Below are 20,336 nucleotides of genomic sequence, written 5' to 3' on the forward strand. Positions count from 1 at the left end.
ATCCTCCTCACACCCTATAACCTGAACCACTTCAGAAGAATTGTGGTTTTATTGCTTGCTGTTTTCCAAAGAGCTTACCAAATTCCTCAAATCTCCGTTCTTCAGGATTGGTTAGAACTGTGCATAACTGTAATCATTTCAAAAGTGACCATACATTATAACTTTAAACRTCCAGATGAAGTGGTTACAGCCTTTTATTGACAAATTCTACTTTATTCTTAATATTACATTTGGCAGATATATGCTATAGAGGGTAGTATTTATAGAAGTACAGATTGACTAAAGAAACTCCAAAATTCTTGCACTGCCACTTATTTTAGTTGTGAACAAAAGCTAGACTAAAGGATCGTTCCATTCCAGAAGTTCAAATTTTATTTTCATAAAACTCTGGCCTTTTTTAGCAGAAACRCAGAAAGACTAGTGAGATTTCTGTTTGAGAGTTTATTTCAGCTTATGGTGAGTGAACTTGAGTAGTCGTCGCTTGTTATTTTATATTAAGCATAGGTGCATAGGTTTGCAGTTCCACCATCCACAGTGTGCTGTCTTCAGAATATGAGACCATTGGTGAGGGGCATAAAGAGGGGGGAATTTGGAAGTAACCCTCCAGTTACTTCCTGATGGGGAACATCCAGGGAAAACTGAAAAGGAGGAACCTTTATAGAATCTGTTCATCTTTAAATGAAGAGGTGAAAGAGTAGAGAACCCTCCAAGCTCTTCAAGACACAGCTGGAGCTCTTTTACCCTGAGTTTTTATAGTGCATTGGACAGCAAGACCTCAGGAAACTAACTACGTATAACTACTGTGCTTTACTGTTGACCTTTATGTGGATAAGTTTTACTTCCAAATTTCTTTTCTGGAAGGCAAGATCCATAACTCTATTAAGGAAGCCTGTCAAAACAATGCTGTTGGTATAGTGTAGCCAGATCCCTGGCTTTAATTCAGATGATAGTAATTCAGTCAGCCCATCTGACTGAAGCAGGCTGTCTTGGATCTACTGGAGAAGAAAAATGCCTGATTAATTAATGAGACTAACCCTATCTTTGAAACAAGACTGTTAGGCTTTTAACAGAGGTCACTTGCATACTTGTTGCACCTTCAGTTCTAAAGAATGCCACAGGCATCTTTCAGATGTAATCCTTTACCACAGAGGTTGTGCTGAAAATGAGATATAAAGTTGTCTTTTGAAATCTAGACTTCTCATAAGCTTTATAAAGTTCTTATAAGCTAACTTGTAATAGCCAGAAAATAACATCAAAACAGGAATGAGCTTTATGGCCAAAGTGGTATTGAAGGAGTCCAGTGTAAATCAAAAGTGTGTATCCTAGCAGATATATTTTGTTTCATATTTCTGTGTATTGTGTTCAGATTCCTTTACTGTAGTACTTAGTTGTGACTTTTGATTTAATTGGTGGTGATTTCTTCACCCCATTAGAGCTAACTCTTTCCTTCTCTTTTTAATTCCAAATGCTTGTGTAGATTTTTATTGATTAGGGCAAGGCATAGGCCAAGAATATCAACTCTGAATCTCTCCTAACAATATAACATAATTCTGTTATGTATCATAACTCCTCTGTAATCTGACTCTCTCTCTGAATACTATTAAGAATGATTCAGAGAAGGATGTTAAGAGCGGATCTTAGGAAGGCTTAGCATCTCTTAGGAGAATGCTAAAAGCATATCTTAGGAGGAGGCTAAGAGCATGTCTTATGACATTGCCCTCTTAAGGGCATAAATTATGATTTAATATGCATCAATACCTGTAAAGAAGAATGACTCCACTTGGTCACAGCATGGCATTAAGTCTCCTGGATTCCCTAGCTCAGACAGGGCTTCTTCATAAAATCTTACTAAACCAGCAGATGTTGAGGGGTTTTTGACTTTGTAATTAAAATCTAGTTTAAAAAAAATGAATGAAAATAGTTTATAATAGTACTTGGAACTGATGTAAGGTGCTTCAGGGACTAGTTTACATAGGAGCTTTTGCTGCCCAAAAAGGGTGGGTAGATGGACTGCAAAGGTAAAGCAAAATGGTGTCTTCCCTCTCTCTCTTGTTTCTTGGGAGCACTGACAGGACAGACCTCCCTAATCCCAGTAGGAACGGGCAGTGTTGGAGCAGGAAAAGAAGCTTGAATTTATTCAGTGCTGGGCCAGTCTGGACTGCTTTTTGTATGGTCTTTCTCACCTTATTAGATGTTACCCAGATGAGGCTTGTCACCAGAAYGGCTATAAAAGTCTTGCTTCTCCTTGAGGTGCCCCTTTGTGGAGGAAAGGCCTTTGGCTTTCAGTGATGCTGACAGATTGCAAGATCTCAGCTATTGCAGAAAGCAGTATTGCAGAATACAAGCGCACTTCAACTGCTGCCTCTTTTTACTAACTACTGGTAGCACTATCACAGATTTGTAGCCTTGCTGCAGCTAACTGTGCTGTCCRTAGGTCTGTTAGTCTGTGTGTTATCAGGGCATTTACAGTCTATCACAAGACTTTAAGGTTCTAGTRTTGTGTGTACACTAAAAATAATCCTTGGATTCTGAGGGTGATTTTTATGGACAAAATGAAACTAAGTTTACTAAGTTAGTTCTAGTGTGCTCTGCCCACCATTATATCTCACTTCCTCTTTCCTTCTATTCAATGCCTCTCACTCCCTTCTCCTCCAAAGTTTGAATTTGTGCAGCTGTTTCCAGTGCAATTTTATGTCATTTTCTCCTCTTTTCCGGTCATCTTTCTTATATTTTAATTGTGCATMTCTGTTGTGTTTTAATGTGTATAGTATGTTTTTACAGAAGACAATTTCTTATTGTGGTGCCTAGCACAGGGAAACATGAGTGCCCATCAAGACAACAGTTTTAGGACTTTGCAGAAGAAAAAGTTTTTTGCATCTTGCACCTTCATTCAGTTTCACAGCTCAAAATTTACCTTGTCTCTAAGACTGGAGGAGTCAGAAGCATAGGCAAAAAGCATCTTCACGAAACAAACTCTGGAAGAAATAATTCAAATAAAAATTTTTTTAAATTGTAATGAACAATGAAATCCTGAAAGTTGACAAATTAAGACTACATTTTCTCTAAATGTGCACATACCTTTTTATAAATTCCTGAGGTATGGAATTTAACTTCTTAAAGGACTCACTTCATCTGCACAGAGAAGTATGTCAAGTTTCCTTCTAATGTAAGTGAAGATAAGTAGTCATCTTTGTAGCCCTTCACTAGACTCACTGCAGTAGCTTCATGTGTCTCTTGTATTAGGGAGCTCAGAACTGGACCCAGCACTCACCAGGGCTGAGTAGAGAGGGAGGATCACCTCCCTCTATCTCCTGGCAGCGCTCTTCATAATGCACCACAGAATACCATTGGCCTTCTTGGCCACAAGAGCACATTGCTGACGCATGGTCAATTTGTCCACCAGGACCTTCAGGTTCTTCTCCRCAGAGCTGCTTTCCAACAGGTTAGCCCCCATGCTGTCCTGGTACATGGGATTCTTCCTCTCTAGGTACAYGTAAATACTCTGTGTAACTTCTTTGCTTGGCTGGCATCATGCACCTGTCTTCCCTTGACAAGTGTTAAAAGCAAATGTTCAGAGGAAATAAGATTGGAAGAAACTTCCTGGATCATAAGGTCTCAATCTCTGCTCCTTAAAGCAACCATATCACATAGACCAATTCRTGAATTGATTGAGCTCCATCCTAAAGCCATCAGTTCTGTTGCCACTGTGACTCTAATAGCAGGGATATTCCAGGTTATATTCCTCTGATGACTGGAAATAAGATTTCCAAACAATTTCTTTATTCAGTCAGCTCTCATGTCAGGATGCAGTCATCTCCCTTCTTGGTTTGTTGTTTTTATCCTCATTACCAGTGCCTTCTACAGTGGGACAATACTTTGCTGTTTCTATTAGAAATTAGAAATACATCTATTGATGTGTCCTAAGAAATTAAATAGAATTCTGTAGAGTGTTAACTAGTTGCATGCCGCTGGTAAAACTGTTTTCACTTCTGTTTTTTTTTCCCTCAAAATGTATTTTAGAATCATACATAATAGCACAGAATCGTTCAAGTAGAAAGGGACACTGGGAGGTTGTTTAATCTTACTTAAAGCAGAGACAACACTTAATTCAGAGCACATTGGCTAGGGCTGTGTCCTGTTGAGTCTTGAAAACTTTGAAGAATGAAGATTAAATAAATTGACCTGTAACTGCTCCCAAAAACTTAAGATTTAATCTARTTAAGGAGTGAGGTATTTCTGATATTCAGCCGTGGAAAAGATGCTGGTTATTATTACTGAAGTGCATGTGAGAGCTTCAGAATTGAAAAGATGCTGATAAATCTGAAAGTTCTTCAAAGCTGCTGAGCCTGGAAATAGGCTTCTTAGGATTTAGAGGAAAAATCAGGCTAAGTATCTGTCCTTGCTTATGGTTGCAATCTTAATGCTGTTAATTTTCCTTTCATCTGCTTCCATTTAATGTTGGACAAGGAATGCTTTTAGGAAATGGATGGATGATGGTGCTACTTCAGTTGGGATTGTCTGCCTTATTTAAGCATGTAAAGTTTAGGTGTCCTAATGATACATTTCTCTAAGTGTTTAGCCCTCTTTCAAGAGAAATATATGCCCTTAAATACCTGGGACAGGCTTTCAGAGGCAACTRTTCTATTGGTTTACTGGACTTCAGACCTAACTGGTTCAAAATTGGGTAACAGAGAGGATGTGGAATCCAGTCCAGATACTGAAGCTCATACTGTAGAACAGTGATGTATTGATTAATCTAGGAAGAGAAGGCACTCACTTAACCAAACTGAAGTCTAGACAAGAAATAATGTGTATAAATGTTTGTTTGAAGGTATGCTTGTGGGCATCTTAGAACTTTATCTTGGTCTTTGTAAGGAAAGGTAAGTTGTGATACTGTACTTCAAAAATGTTTTTTATTTAATGATGGTTAGAATTTAGTGGGAAGATGAAGATTTAATAATGCATGGACTCTGGTGGACAACTATCACTTTTTTTTTCTTTTTTAAGTGGGCCTTCCTACAGTACTGAATCTATCCCAGCAAAGGTCTAATGTAATTTAATCTTAGCAGACGATTTATAGTGTAATAGTTTAATCCTTATCAGAGAGAATTTTCTATCTTTTGCTCTTTTCAGATATATTCACTCAACTCTTATTTGTGTTTTATTGCAGTTGTCTACCTTGTGGTTTTTCATCTGTCCTTTGTCATGTTTGTATGGTCCTATTGGAAGACAATTTTCACATCTCCTGCATCCCCCTCCAAGGAGGTAAATCTGACATTAGAAAATGTGAATGCTTCCTTCTCCCTCCCCCCCCCCATTTTTTTTTCCTTATAAATAGCTGAACTGTTTTCAGTGATGAAACTTGTTTGCAGTACTGCATGATTCACCTTTCTGTTCTCATTATCTAAAATAGTACAGCATGACAGCATATCATGAATGGAAATCATCCAATTACTCTTAAAACATTGTATCCTACATGTAGTGACATTATCATATATGAAACGTGTTTAACTCATCACAAGTTTGAAATTCATATATATATGTGCTAATGAAATAAAAATACAAGAGCATTTCTGGGGTTGCAGGGCTTTGCTATGCAGTAAGTTGTTTACCATCTACAATTTTTAAAACCAATAAATCAATGACAGCATTTTTGTATTTCCATTTTAGGCAATTTTGATCTTTTTAAGGTTAAGAAATTCAGTAATGCAGTATACTCATAACTTGGAAGACTGGAGTGCTTAGTAGTAAATCAAGAGTTAGGGTTCAGTGACTATTGAAAAAGGAATATATAAAAGGGCTTTACCTAATGACAAAAGAATACATGATGACCGTAAGAAATTTTGTTTTGAAAAGGAGTTGTGTTAATTGCAATGACCCTGAGATGGGTTATCTTGTTGTCCATTTTCTCTAATGGTGAGCGTATAGGGGTTAAATAGTGGCACCAAATTAAAAATCATCCCCCAGTTTTTATAAAGCTTTTAAAATAGCTAAGCTGACGTTTTAGTTGCTCTGTGGGGGTTGCACATTCATTCTATTTTTGGCAAGACTGACTTTCAGTGCTAATGTCTTAGCCTTAAACATTTCTGTARGAAAAAGAAAACATGCTTCTATGGAAAAGCAAACACTGCTCTGCAGTCCCTAAGCATGTCTTAGCTTTCTAAGATAAAGATATCTACAGAATATAAGGTGAAAAAAAGCAATAGACTATTCTATTCTTTAGCTAAGCAAAAAGAGTAGTACTGAATAGTTAAACCTGAAAATTCAGAGGAGCTTRTCTCCAGGGTGGTGTGTCTGACTTTTTTTGGGGTGGTTTTGTAGACAAATGACAATATTTGGCAGATGGGCCAACTTAAATGTTTTTGGAATTGTGTTACCACAGATCTTGTAAAGTTGTGTGAACTTAGGCTGCTGTTAAAGCTAATGTCTAATGATGTTTATTGCCTATTTGAATTCTTTTATTAAAGAAACCTTCTTCTGACAGTATCTCTGCTGTAGTTGCAGCAATGTTGTAGCGAGATTTCCATATTCAGTGCATGAAAGGGATGATTTGGGCATATGGCACATAATGAGTACTTCCCATTTTAAGTGTGTTGGGGTGAATCAGGTCTTTATGTATATACGGATAGATATTTAATTTTCTTCCATAGCTATTTTTAAAAAAAATCTTGAAAACACACTTCTCTTACTCTGGTAGAGTCCCCTCTGTGCATGTTCCAGTAAATAATTTACACTGATTTTATTTAAAAACAAAACCTGGCTTCAGAATTTCCCTATTGTACTAGAGTGTTAAATATAACTTAAATAACTAAAAATATATATGTTAAGTTAGGTATTGTTACTAAACAAATAGCATCCTGTGATCTTACTATTGAACTAAAAAAAGATTCTGCAGCTGCTGTTGCTCTAGTGTAATCCCTGTACATTTGTCATAAGAAAGAACAATCAACATTATGCGAGATCCAGAAAGAGGAAGGAAACAAAGGGACTCTTTCTGTTTTCAATAAGAACTACTGGAACCTCATTGGAATTGTTAGCTGTGTGGTAATAGACAACTTTTGATGTTTTTGAACATACATATCCTGCCATTGTCCGAAAAGGCTATGGTCTTGTGACCCTATTGATTTCTGAAATAAGAACAGAAACATGGCTTTGGGAAATTAAAATCCTCATCCAGGACATTTGGAGAGTTATGTTACTTGAACAAATTCAATAAGTTAATTTTTGTGACCTAGTTTCTGTGGGTTAATAGTTTATCATAGAAATATCTTATAAAAGTAGTATTTCCTGTCTAATGCAACTTCTAATTGATTACAGTTCATGGGACAGGCATTTGGTCACCTAGCAGGCTCACAAGAGGCCATAGGAGAAAGGCATATTGCACTGTTCTTGACTGGCATAATGTTTTGTATCTGTCTTAAAATTTGGTGTGATCATCTCCATTTTTCATAGTTGAGTAAGCATCTAGCTTAAAGACAGATAAAAAAGCTCTTGCTTGTGACTTCAAAGAAAAAAATCTCAGGTTTAATATTTTACTAGATTTACCTAATTTCTGATGATTTGAAAGGGATGTATTGGGCATAGAAGGCGAAGTTTTGACTGCAGGAGGCCATGAGCTGCCCTGTGTTGGACACAGCCATTTCCAGCTGGCTCTGCAATGGATTAAAACAGCCCATCAGGCAMGAAAACTTCAACCAGTCAGAGGAGCATATGGTGCCTCTGCTCAAACTGAACATGAATGCATTGCAGACTTCACCCCTTACCCCTGTAAAACACAAAACCAAGAAAGTTACCAGAGTTTGAACATACCTCTGTTACAAACTCCACCCCTTATCTCCACAGACTAGATTATTAGATTCAACATCATAATATGCTGAATGGTTATTACACACTTCAGGCCTTGTGCCTGCAAAATACACAGCCAAGAACATTATAGCAGTTTGAATATTCATTATGTGTTATCATACAAACCAGTGATTAAGATAGTATGAGCAGCAACTACCATCACTGTTGGAGGTACCAGTAGGTTCATGACTCAAGTCACTATAGGGTTTCTTCTATACCCACGCTGGGTGRTAAAGACTGTTCACTTGACGCAGTGGGAGCATTTCTTTATTAGGGGAGTAAAAGGATGCACCAAGGGACTGGAGCATGCTCTGCACTCTCTGACAATATTAACTGAGTTCTGACCTATCCCCTGCCCTTGCAATTCCTTTCTGTCCCACTTCATCATATCTTCCCCTGCTTCCTTCAGCAACATCCATAAGTCCTGATTTGTAGGACAAGAGAGAGTATGAAAAAATTTCTGCCCTTCTTGACACCTTTTTTGAGGTCAGCCATACTACTGGACTCTGCATCATCCTCAGCCGTGCTGCTAATCTCACACCTGTACCCCCAGTACTGAAGATGCAGGTCATGACTTGATCAGTAGGGTTTCCTGCTGTCTCATCAGGTGATACCAGAGGGGCCTGGTCRTTAGAGCTTTTGGACCATAGCACTGCCTTTCCACAGTCCCTTCTCCCTTGTTTGTCCACACACTCCAGCAGTCCAAGCAACTGCAGTCATTTACCTCCTTCTCCCAGCCCCTCCACAAGAATATCTCACCTGAAGGATTGGGCCATTGCTCCATAAAGCCCTCCAGCAGCTGATCCCAGAGCTCTCCTCCTTTGTGCACAACAGTGTTTACAAGTCACATAAACCCCAGACTCCCCAAAGCAATGCTCTCTTGAGCCATCAKCTGTATCTCGGTGGTTGTGGTTTTCAAGCACTGCCATAGTCTCTGCAGAGACATCTGTGGCACTGTGGCTGTAGGTGTCCTCTATTTCTTTAGCTTYACTTCAAGTAGAACGCCACTGAGTCACACTCAGAGGCAACACTCCTGTTTTCTTAGCTCTGCTTAACCACCCTAACTGAAGGGCTCTATTTCTAGTTCATAACCCAAGTCCTCAGTTTCTCACCCTGAGTGCTGGGTCCCCCTCTGGCAATCACTTTCAGCCTGTAGCCATTTCCACGGCAGCCTGGGTGCTTGGCACGCAGCTGCAGTGCAGCAGCTTGAGTGCTGCGAGCTGCAAGCTGTTGACCGGGGACCTACCTCTTCTCTGAGCACTGATTCACACCAGCATCAGCAGCCTGGTGCTCTGACAAAGAGAGTCACCTGTCTCCCCAGCTCTGCTAAGTAGTCCGAGGCTATCTGGAGCCCCGCTGGGAGCACATCATAAGTAAGCCTGGTGCGCTCCTTAGCACATCACATTCCCTGCAGCACCCAAGCTAGAGCTCTTGGATCCTGGACATGGAGATCCATTAGTTTGGAGCAGGGCCAATTCTTCTCAGTTGTCTTCCCATCCAGCAAGGGCTCTTTCTGGTCACTTTGGACTCTCTGTTTCTCTCCTATTTGCACATTGTTCACTCTGTCTCTCTAAATGCAATGGGCACACCGCTTCCACCACAACAAAACACAAATTCAATACCAGAACCAAAGTTTCTTCCTTCCAGAGTTTCAAAGTTACTACAGTTACACCAGTCTCAGTTCATGCCTGGTTTGGGTGTTGCCCACATTCTCCACCAACTATGGTTGCAGGTAAAGCAGTTTTGAGTTGGGAATTTTCACTGAATTTATTGTCAATCAACATAGGCTTTTAACCACTGATCTGGATGTTGAGAAGCAAAGGTGGCAATTAAGCAAATGCTTAAGAAAAATGCCCTTCCTTGGCAGGCTCACCTTCTCTTTCCCAGCCTCCACTGCCCTTGATTTTGCCAGGTGTTGTGCTCCTCCCTTCAGCAAGGCAACGGGCAGCACAGGAGGTTGGGGTCAGCACCTAGCAGTCACTCCCTGCCTCCTACACTCCACTGCCCCAGCATGGGTCCTCCGTTGGCCACAGTCCCTTTGGAGGTGCCCCTGCTCTGGCAATGGTCCTTCATGGGCTGAAGTCTCTTCAGAGGTGTCCCTGCTCCAACCTGGGTCCTCCGTGGGCTGCATTCCCTTCAGAGACGTCCCTGCTGTACCCTCTTTTCCCTCGCATGTGCCCTGCTTTGCCATCTCCAGCTCCTTACAGCTATGGCCCTTCCTTGAATACGTTTGACAGGAGGCACTGTGTGCTCCTTGGGTTGAGGTTTTGGTACACAGTGGGTTGTTTCTGTCTGTTACGGAGCTGAGGGAAGTAGCTGTGACAGGGCAGCTTCTGACATCCTCCCATGCAGGTCACGCCTGCAACCCAAACCCTGCCAGTCATGCCCAGTAACAGGGGCAGTGTTTCACCTTGCACCCTTCAAYGACTGGGCAGGCACAGTAGCTGGAATATGTATACGTAAATATCCAGATTCCCTGGGACATGGGGTGAGTTATTTGCATTCTAGATTAGGAAGTAACAGTGAAATCAGAGCAGTGTGTTACCAATCTTTCTTTTGCTGTAAATGGGGTCTTTGTTGTTGCTTGCCAACGAACTAGAATTCAGAAGAGGAAAAAGTACAGGATGAGAGGAAAATCCACACAAACCAATCATATAGATGTTCTTGGTAGGAAACTATGGTCATATTAAACCACGTTAAGCCAGTTTCGTTCCAGTTGCAGACACAGCATTTTCCGCTCACCAGCATGAATACTTTGTCTGTGTGTGCTCATAAAAAGGTCTCTTGTAGTCGTTACTGGAAGCTCAGCGTTTAAAAGTGCTTCAGAACAGAAAATACCAGAGAAATAGTGAGTTCAGTTTATGCTGACACCATACCATAGGGGCTCATCAGCACACTTTTTTTGTGGGACTTAATGGTAAAGCTTGTAATTTCAATGGATACAAAAATTAGCATTTCAGAAGTGAGTTAAAGCTCTCCAGCTTATTCTGGTGAAGCTTTACTTTTCAGCGAGGCTTAAGCGGGAATGCTTCTTATGCTTAATTCAGATTGTAACTCTCCCTGAAATTCCACAGGCTTTGCTGAAGTTGCTCTCAATACAGCTGACAGATGTTGAGACCAGTTTTGACTACTCCCAAGTCAAAATTCCAGTTAACCTCATTCAAATTTTTGTGCTATAACTGTGAAAAGTTGCTCCTTACCCCCTCCCCCTGCCGCCTTCTTTTAGCTGGTACCTTTTTCTAAGTCAGCAGGATAGCGAGTAAGAGAATTTCAGCAACAAAGGGCTGTTGTGCATTCCTGTGGTTTATGGATCATTTAGATTTTACACTCATTGTGAGTTCAAGAAAGATTTGCACCTTCTTAACACTCCCCTGAATTTCTGGCTTTTGTATTGTGAAGGGAAACTGAAGAGATATGGAAGAGAGACAGAGATGATTCTCTAAGATGTCTCCAGGACCATCATGTCCTTTCCAACTGTGGTTTTAAGGATCTCCTGTAATTTAGTAGCATTCTTTCTCTCTCTCTCTCTCTCTTTTTTTTTAAATTTGTCCAAAGAGATTAGATTAAGATTCATAGGGTCTTTTCCTTAGAACTTGAGCTGAACACTAATAATTATTCTTTTCCCCTCCTCCCATTTTTGCCTTCCCTCACAGTTTTGCTTGTCAAAAGCTGATAAAGAACAATATGAAAAAGAAGAGAGACCAGAATCCCAGCAGGAAATTTTGAGAAGAGCTGCTAAAGACTTGCCTATCTATACCACAACAGCATCAAGAGGTGAGATACAAAGATAATTCTGTTCTCCAAAAGCTGTAAGCAGTGGGATTTATTTGTTGTTACTGAATGAACAATCTATTAAACACATACTGCAAAGGCCATGACCTTGTGTTTTCCCCATGAGAAACCAAAGTCCTTTGKCTGTAGATCATAACATGCAGTCAGCATTTGGAAAAGCTTTCTCAGAAAACATCTTCTTCCAGTAAGGAGACAGATGACAACATTTATCTCCCACTCTGGCTATAAAAATAAATACAACAAAGAAATACAGTTAGAAATAGATTACAATTCAGCTTTCTACTCCAATTTACAGTCATTTGTATCCTGCTTTAAACTTCTAAGATATGTCAGTTCAGTGAGAGTAGAAAGTTCATCATTAAAATGAGATTTTAAGAACCAGTAAATGTTTTTTCAATCCCATCATTCAATACAGAGCTATTTAAATAATAGCTTGTTATGAGCTATTTTTGTATTTGTCCTTATAAGCATTGTTATTCCAGCTCATACAAGAAAGCTTGTATAAGCTATGAAGCTGCTGTCTTACACATATGTAGATTCAAAAAAAGTAGCTTATTTTTATATTTGTTTCGCTTTCTCGAAACTAGCAATGCTTTGGAGTTCTCCAAAAACRTAAACTGCTCAAGATAACTATTACCAACTTTACCTACCAAACAAAGTGGTAGGACACCTGGCTTTTTTGAATACAAACCTCTTTTTGAGGGAATCCTGGTCTTAAATTCCTGGAGTGGTCTGGGAAGCTCTTGCTAGCTTTTCACAGTTCTGCTTAGCTGCAGATTTTGGCTTTCCTCCTCATTTCAAACTGCCTGCCTGCACTGGTGGTCTTTCCTTTGGGAAGAGCTTTTTGAAGTATCCAGGGCCTTAAAAGTATCCAGAAAGTGTGAGGGAGAGCTAACTTACTGAACAGCCTGTTTTATCTTTTCCATTTGCTGATGAAGTTGAAAGTTAACTTATAGAAAGGAGGGAATTTCACAATTGGATGCCTGGTTACCCCGTCCAGAAGGGAAGGAAACCAAGTACCTAGGGGATCAGTGCCAGAGAATCAGTGATGGAAAAACTGAGGAGCTAGACAATAAATAAATAGCAGAAGTTAAGACACRGGCTCAGTACACTAGTAACAGTTGAAATTTTTTGTGTGTGTTACATTTCCAAAAAACTTCAAACAGAAGTATGTATTGCATGAAAGTAGGCATGTGAAGGTCTGTGAAAACAGATGTTTGGGCCGAGGGACAGTGAACTCTTTAAGATTCTGTTTATATTAAGAAGAGGAAAAATTCATAAAATTGAATGAATTCTAACAACTTGACCCTTGCCATTTGAATGCAGCCATCAGATACTGTGATCGGTGCCAGCTAATCAAACCTGACCGCTGCCACCACTGTTCTGCATGTGACATGTAAGTTACTGAATCTAAAATCATGAATTTTCTTTCTCTCCTCCAGCCATCACTTAATGTGTGTCAGCCCTTGTGTAACAGCTGATTTTACTATTTGTTTCACTCTAAGCCCCTCAGTACCTGGGTTTTGGGAAAATAGAGTTCCTCCTGATGATGCAGTATTATTATTGCAGTTTCGTAGACTGAAGTGGCAGAACTTGTTGGGGAATGTGCTTATAGCTTTATAAAATAATGCTTATTTAAAAGGATCAGTAACTGAAAGACAAGTCTGAGATACTAGAGCCAGCATATGCTTATTATAGAACTCTCTTTTACTGTATCTTGCTTCTCCAGCTTTGAAACATGTGCTTGCTACCAGTACTGGTCAACTCTTTATTTCAAAGAGTTGCTGTAGAATTACATACCTTAGACATTTCAGATACATGAGCCTGATTCTGAGCCATTAGAGAAATCTGTAGGGCACTGAAGACTGAGTCTGTGAGCAAGACTTCAGTAGGCTGAGCTCAAGGAAATCTAGCTAACTGAAGAAGTAAATAACCTTTTGGCTATAATTACATTTATTAAGAAATACAGTGAATGTCTGTCTGAAATGACTAACCTCTGTCCTTACACTGTAGCTGAGTGAAAATGGACTATTCAGATTGCCCACTGTGCTTTTCTCTTCCTCAGTGAATTCTAAGAAACAAACAACAAACAGGTAGCAAAAATAGCCCAAAGACAGACTTCATTGAAGTGAATGCCAGGCTAACATACTTATCCACGCAGTTCCAAAGGATGGGTTTTAGGGTTTGTTTTCTCTCAGTGAGCGTGTAAGACTAGTGTGGCTTAATGAACTATGAATAACATGTTGTAATTGTTGCGCAGTAGTTCTCCCCTTGTTGAATTTTGAAGTTTATTCTGATTCTTCTGAATCTCATTTAGTCCTTTTGGATGAGAGGGTGGCTTCTGTAGTATGGAAACTTGGTATAATGAAGAGAATTTTTAAATAAAAACTTCAGAAACTAAAAGTGTGTCTTAGAAAAAATTTTTTTTTGCTTTAACTTACTGGAAATTATCTCCTCTTGCTTTCAGATGTGTGCTAAAAATGGACCATCACTGTCCATGGTAAGTTTAGGAAAATAAAAAAACAGATCAGTATAATAGTGAAATGGATCCTGCGTGCTATTTCACAAATGTAAATTTTAAATAAAACTTGATTTTTGTAGAATTTACTGAGGTTTTGATATCTGTAAGTATTTTTTTTTTCCTAATGTGTGTTGAAATTTAGAATTGTAGGCCCAGTAACCTAAATAATGCAGTCTCACCTTATATAGAGAAACAGTTAACAATGCCTAGGAAAAATGGCATTTCTTTCTTTTGGTTAGTTTAGTATTATTATCAGGATAGAAGGTATCTACTGCACTGTGAAATTGAGTTCTCCACCTCTAGATCCACAGTAGAAAAGATCCACTCAAACAGTTACTCTTCTGCAATTCACCGCTAACCAGTAAAAATATTACTTATTGTCATTACAAAAATACTGTTATCAGTAGCTGACTTGAAGGACTTTATCCAACCAAAGCAACATCCACAGAAATTGGTGGAGACTTGTATTATCTTCAGCGAGGACTGCAGTTAGTTCCTAGTATGTGGTAATCTTCTTATACAGACTGTATATATCATACGCATTGCTAGCTCATGTCGTGGGGCAAAATCAGATCACTTGGCCTGGGGGAAGAAACTTTGCTTAAAATGGTGGTCTAAAATGCGTCTGAAATTCTAGTGCAGGAGAGTTTTGGACATACTGCTAATGCTGTGCACAATGTTACGATGCTCTGCAAAAACAGCTGAATATTGTTTTTACTGTTTTTTTGTATCGTAATAACCTCTTTCTCTTTCCCCTCCTTCTAGGGTGAATAATTGTGTGGGATTTTCTAACTACAAATTCTTCCTGCTGTTTTTAATGTATTCCTTACTGTACTGTTTGTTTGTTGCTGCTACAGTCTTGCAGTACTTCATAAAGTTTTGGACAGTAAGTTCTAAGACTTTTTTGTTTGTTTAATCTTGCATGTGTTATTGAAGGCTACATCAGCATGTTGACACTCACCATATACTCTGTTCCGTAGTTCATTACCATTAACAGCATCAGTCAAGGTGACTGAAGCAGGAGAACCTTCTGAATTTTAATGAATTAAATACATTATAATGGCCTGGATGAGTAATCGGGGAAAGAAGTTCTATTGAGTACACTGTGTAGTTTCTCTGCTCCATCAAAACTGAGCAGCACAACTCTTTTTTTTTTTAACTATTGGATATAAATATGTAGATATTGAGAGAGAACTGGCTATATCAAACATTTACATATATGTATGTGTGTGTGTGTGAATATATATACAGACACATGCATATACAAAAATACTGAAAAAATGTCAGCTATAAATAACAATTTTGTATCGTCTTAAACCTCTTTATGGATATTCTGCTATTAGATAAGGCAGCTGAACTGGGAAATTCACCAATCTCTGATTTGGTGTGCCTCCCTACATATATTTGAGCTTCATATTAGTGTTTTTTATTGATGTGATATGGGTAGAATATTAAGATACATATGATATTAATGATATCCATCTTCCTTGTAACTATTACCAATTGTCTGTACACAATTATTCTATTACCTCTGGAAAGATGCATGTACGTGAAGTACAAGTATCCTTGTACATCAGTGTTCTTCCTCCTATCAGTTTTGTTCTGGTTATGTTCCAGGCTGAATAGAGTGTCTTTTGGTGTTGTTCCCTTTCATCTCTGAAACCTTGTTCCTTCTTGTCTTTTAAGATAAAAGAATCTTCTCTTTATTCTCGTAACCAATTTACATTAACTAACATGGGAGAAATCACTATGAGCGGAAGGCTGTCTGTAACATCTTTTAAAGTTAATAACAGCATATATTTGTTAGATGCTGGTTGCTTTCTGAATAGCTGTGGAAAGTAGTAATTTTCTATAGCTATAAAAATAATCATTGTTGGACCAAAAAGATTTTGTCAATTCAGGATTAGAGAAGTTTCATCATATATTATGTATAGCTGTATGGAATAGTTGTACTTTGAAACAGTTGTCATTATACAGGTAAGGCAAATGGTGCAAAAAGTACAATTTGTTTATTTTCATCTAAGCCTATGAGTCTGATTAGCCAAAGTGCTATGTCTCAGTCTCTCTGTTCTGTATAGCTGCCTGTCACTGGAGAGCAAAGAACGGAGCTTTCAGTACTGTGTGAGATGAAAGCTATAAATATATTTATCAGTCATAACTGTGGCTTCACACATTTCCCAAATGAAATGGTCTGATTCTGCTGTTCAGTCTTGCTTGACTGTAAATGGTTAATTTTTTAATTTGTGAATGTGCCACTCCCAGACATCTGCCTGGCTGCTTTCCAGTGCTTTGTATGCAATTTCTAATGAAATTGTAGATGCGTGCCTACATATTTACCAGTCGGTGCTTGAGCAAAGAAAATGAATTTGCTTGTCACCTTACTTCATAAGTGTTACTGCAGTGAAAGTCCCCAGGATATCTGACCACAATGAACATTTAAGACCAGCATTTACAGCAAACCTATTCCAAAGCCCATTGGACACAATACTGAAGTGGATCCTTGAGCAGGAATTAAACTTAAGAGGGTTTTTTTTAATGATTTACTTGATTAAATGCTTCCTGCAGGAATGGGCTACTTCTAGAATATGACACTAGAAAACTTAGTTGTGTACTTGTACACTTGTTGCTTTCATTTCCCAATTACTTGAAAACAGACTTTTGTAATGCACTTGTCTTACAATTAGAATAGAATTCTAACTCACTTTACCTGTATTAAATCACTTGTTCCATACAGCTAATAATAATAATTATGATCTTATAGTAGTCCAACTAAAGTAGATTTCCAGAAAGAGGTGGCATGCCATAATTGTGTAGGCTTGCAAAATTTAGCATGACTATAGTATGTAGAAGCGTTTCTAGGCAAGTGCTGTTGACTGCAGAACAGAGTCCTCAAAGCTTCTCTTTTCAACTGTATCAGAATTAGAGAAGTGTACTGCTGTTGCGTGCTGTCTGTAGACTGCTTTCATATATTGCTGATTTTCAGTTTTCTGTTTGCTACAGCATCAGACATTTAACTTTTAATTTTTTCTATTTGGATTCTCTAGATTTCCCTCCCCCAAAAGCCTAACTCTCAGAAACATTATAGACTACCTTCAGAAGTTAATGTTTCTTTTTTACTTCCTCACAAATTTTTTCAGAGCAAATGTGTGCCAAACTGCTGCATATATCCAGTGCTGGGATGAATGATGAACTGCTTTCTAGGGAGTATAGTTTTGATCGCTTCAGATTCTGCAATAATGAGGTTGTAAAGGTGTACATGCTAACTACACAAACCAGCAATCCAATGTTTTGCAATATTAATAATACTTGACACATATAGACACAACACACATGCAGATACTTGCAAACATTGTGAGAGAGCCACAGCTCTCTCTTTTGTTGAAGGAAAGCTTTGTGTATCCCACATGTACATGCAAGATTTTTACAGTGCATCTTTCATGCGCTATGCAGAAGTGCTGAAGAAAGATGTTAATACCATTCATGCAATGATGGGGCAGCCATGCTGGCTGCAAATGTTTACCACAGGCTTATGCTCTGATGCGAGTGTTACAATCCGTTTTGTAGATCAAGGGAATGTGAATGAGTCCTTTTCCTGTTCTCATGACTCCTTTTCCTCTATTTGTGGTAGTTTCATTTCTACCTAGGCAGTTGTCAGAGATGAGGCAATAAAAGCACAGTTTAACAAAATGTGTTTGAAAAAGACACCAGCACTGACTATGTGCCCAGTCCAGACTCACAGTCCTTGATGTCTTGCTTACCTAGTGCACGGTAGCACTTTCTAGTGTGTATTTGTATCCACTTTCATTCTTGCTATCTTCCCTCCCCCTTGAGTCATGTATATTTTCCCTTTTTTTTCAGCACCTTTCGGTGTCCTCTAAATTATTTTGGCAATCCTGAATATAGCTAACTCAAGGATGTGAGGACAACAAGAACGGCTTTTTTCAAATACATCAGTAGCGCTGATTGTGAAGGATGCAGAGAAGGCAGAGTTACTGAATGCCTTCTTTGCTTCAGTCTTTACCGCTAAGGGCAGCCCTCAGGAATACCAGAGCCTGGAGAAAAGAGAAAAAGTCTAGAGAAAGGAAGACTTCCCTTTGGTCAAGGAGGATTGGGTTAGAGATCATTTAGGAAAACCTGACATCCACAATCCATGGGCCTCAATGGAAGGCATCTATGAGTGCTGAGGGAGCTGGTGGATGTTATTGCTAGGCCACTCTCCATCACTTTGGAAAGGTCATGCCGAACTGGAGAGGTGCTTGAGGACTGGAAGAAAGCCAGTGTCACTCCAGTCTCCACAAAGTGCAAGAAGGAGGACCCAGGCAACTACAGGTCAGTCAGCCTCACCTCCATCCCTGGAAAGGTGATAGAACAGCTCATTCTGGATGTCATCTCCAAGCATATGGAAGAAAAGAAGGTGATCAAGAGTAGTCAGCCTGGATTCACCAAGAGGAAATCCTGCTTAACCAATCTGATAGCCTTCTCTGATGGAATGACTGGCTGGGTGGATGAGGGGAGAGCAGTGGATGTTGTCTGCCTTGACTTCAGCCAGGCTTTTGACACTATCTCCCATAACATCCTCCTGGGGAAGCTCAGCAAGTGTGGGTTAGGTGAGTAGACAGTGTGGTGGGTTGAGAACTGGCTGAAAGGCAGAGCTCAGAGGGCTGGGATCAGTGGCCCAGAGTCTAGTTGGAGGCCTGTAGCTAGTGGAGTTCCCTGGGGGTCTGTACTGAGCCCAGTCTTACTAAACTACTTCATCACTGACCTGGATGAGGGGACAGAGTGCCACCTCAAGAAGTTTGTTAATGATACCAAGCTGGGAGGAGTGACTGATCCACCTGAGGGCTATGCTGCCCTGTACAGAGACCTGGACAGGCTGGAGAGTTGTGCAGAGAGGAACCTCATGAAGTTCAAAAAGGCCAAGTGCAGGACCCTGCACCAAGGGAGAAATAACCCCATGCAACAATACAGGCCACAGGCTGATCTGCTGGGAAGCAGTTCTGCAGAGAGGGACCTGGGAGTTTTAATGGGCAGGTTCACCATAAGCCAGCAATGTGCTCTTGTAGCCAAGAAGGCCAGTGGGGTACATTAGGAAAAGTGTTGCCAGCAGGTCAATGGAAGTGATCCTCCTCCTCTCCTCAGCCCCACATCGGGGGGGCTGTGTCCACATCTGGAGTACTGTGTCCAGTTCTAGGCTCCTCAGTACAACAGAGATATGGAAATACTGGAGAGAGTCCAGCGTAGGACTACGAAGATGATCAGAGGGCTGAAGCATCTGCCCTATGAGGAACGGCTGCGAGAGCTGGGCCTCTTCAGCCTGGGGAAGAGAAGTCTGAGGGGGGATCTTATCAATGTGTATAAGTACCTGAAGAAGGGTGTCAAGAGGATGGGGCTGGACTCTTCTCTGGTGCCCAGAGAAAGGACAAGAGGCAAAGGGGACAAACTGAACCAAAGGAAGCTCCGCCTGAATATGAGGAAGAACTTCTTTCCTGTGAGCGTGACAGAGCACTGGAGCAGGTTGCCCAGAGAGGCTGTGGAGTCTCCTCTGGAGATATTCAAGGCCCGTCTGGATGCAACCCYGTCTAACATGCTGTAGGTGCTCCTGCTGAGCAGGGAGATTGGACTAGATGATCTCCGAAGACCCCTTCCAACCTCAGCCATTCTTTGATTCTGTGATAACCATCTGAGGTAGATGGTATAGGCTTCTGAAAAACTCAGATTGTACTTTGAAAAAGCAGTTCCAGGTCTTTAGCAGGTCCTTTAGTATAGAATATAGAAGAATGTCACATGTTCTGAGTTTTTTCTAGAATTAAGCTAGACCAAGCTACTAAAAGATGAGTAACAAGCTCTGACAGCAAGGTTTTCAGCTTTGTGGKTTTTTTTTTTCTCATTAAGTGAAATGTTCAAATGACTCTGTGTCTGTGAAGCAGTTTTTAAAGAACACTTCAGAATAGTGACTGACTTTATAGTCTGTTATGTGTGCAAAGCCGCCCAAATTTTGTTGTGCAAATAGCCTCCCTTTCTATACTCCAGAGCTCTTTCACCAGCAAGTCTCTGCTTCTATGCAGCCACTGAGCATGAAGATCTTAAATAACTAATATGTCTGAGGTTTCACACTCTTTACACATGCTGTGGCATGTGGAGTTAGCAGTGCTACTAGAGCACAACTGTGAATAAGGCT

The 20,336-nt window shown here is 39.9% G+C and overlaps 1 protein-coding gene across 1 annotated transcript in view; it reads left to right on the plus strand.

Annotated features, from left to right (window-relative positions):
* Positions 1 to 20,336, plus strand: part of ZDHHC20 (zDHHC palmitoyltransferase 20) — a 35,353-nt gene that overhangs the window by 2,599 nt on the left and 12,418 nt on the right. Inside the window, exons 3-7 of the mRNA XM_085321797.1 lie at positions 5,171 to 5,265; positions 11,499 to 11,619; positions 12,964 to 13,033; positions 14,105 to 14,137; positions 14,924 to 15,044. Of these exons, the coding sequence (XP_085177923.1) occupies positions 5,171 to 5,265; positions 11,499 to 11,619; positions 12,964 to 13,033; positions 14,105 to 14,137; positions 14,924 to 15,044 (440 nt within the window). The remainder of the gene's footprint in view (positions 1 to 5,170; positions 5,266 to 11,498; positions 11,620 to 12,963; positions 13,034 to 14,104; positions 14,138 to 14,923; positions 15,045 to 20,336) is intronic.

Source organism: Rhea americana, unplaced genomic scaffold (assembly GCF_003343005.1).
Source record: "Rhea americana isolate MKP2758 unplaced genomic scaffold, rheAme1 scaffold_71, whole genome shotgun sequence".
NCBI classification, from domain to species: Eukaryota; Metazoa; Chordata; class Aves; order Rheiformes; family Rheidae; genus Rhea; species Rhea americana.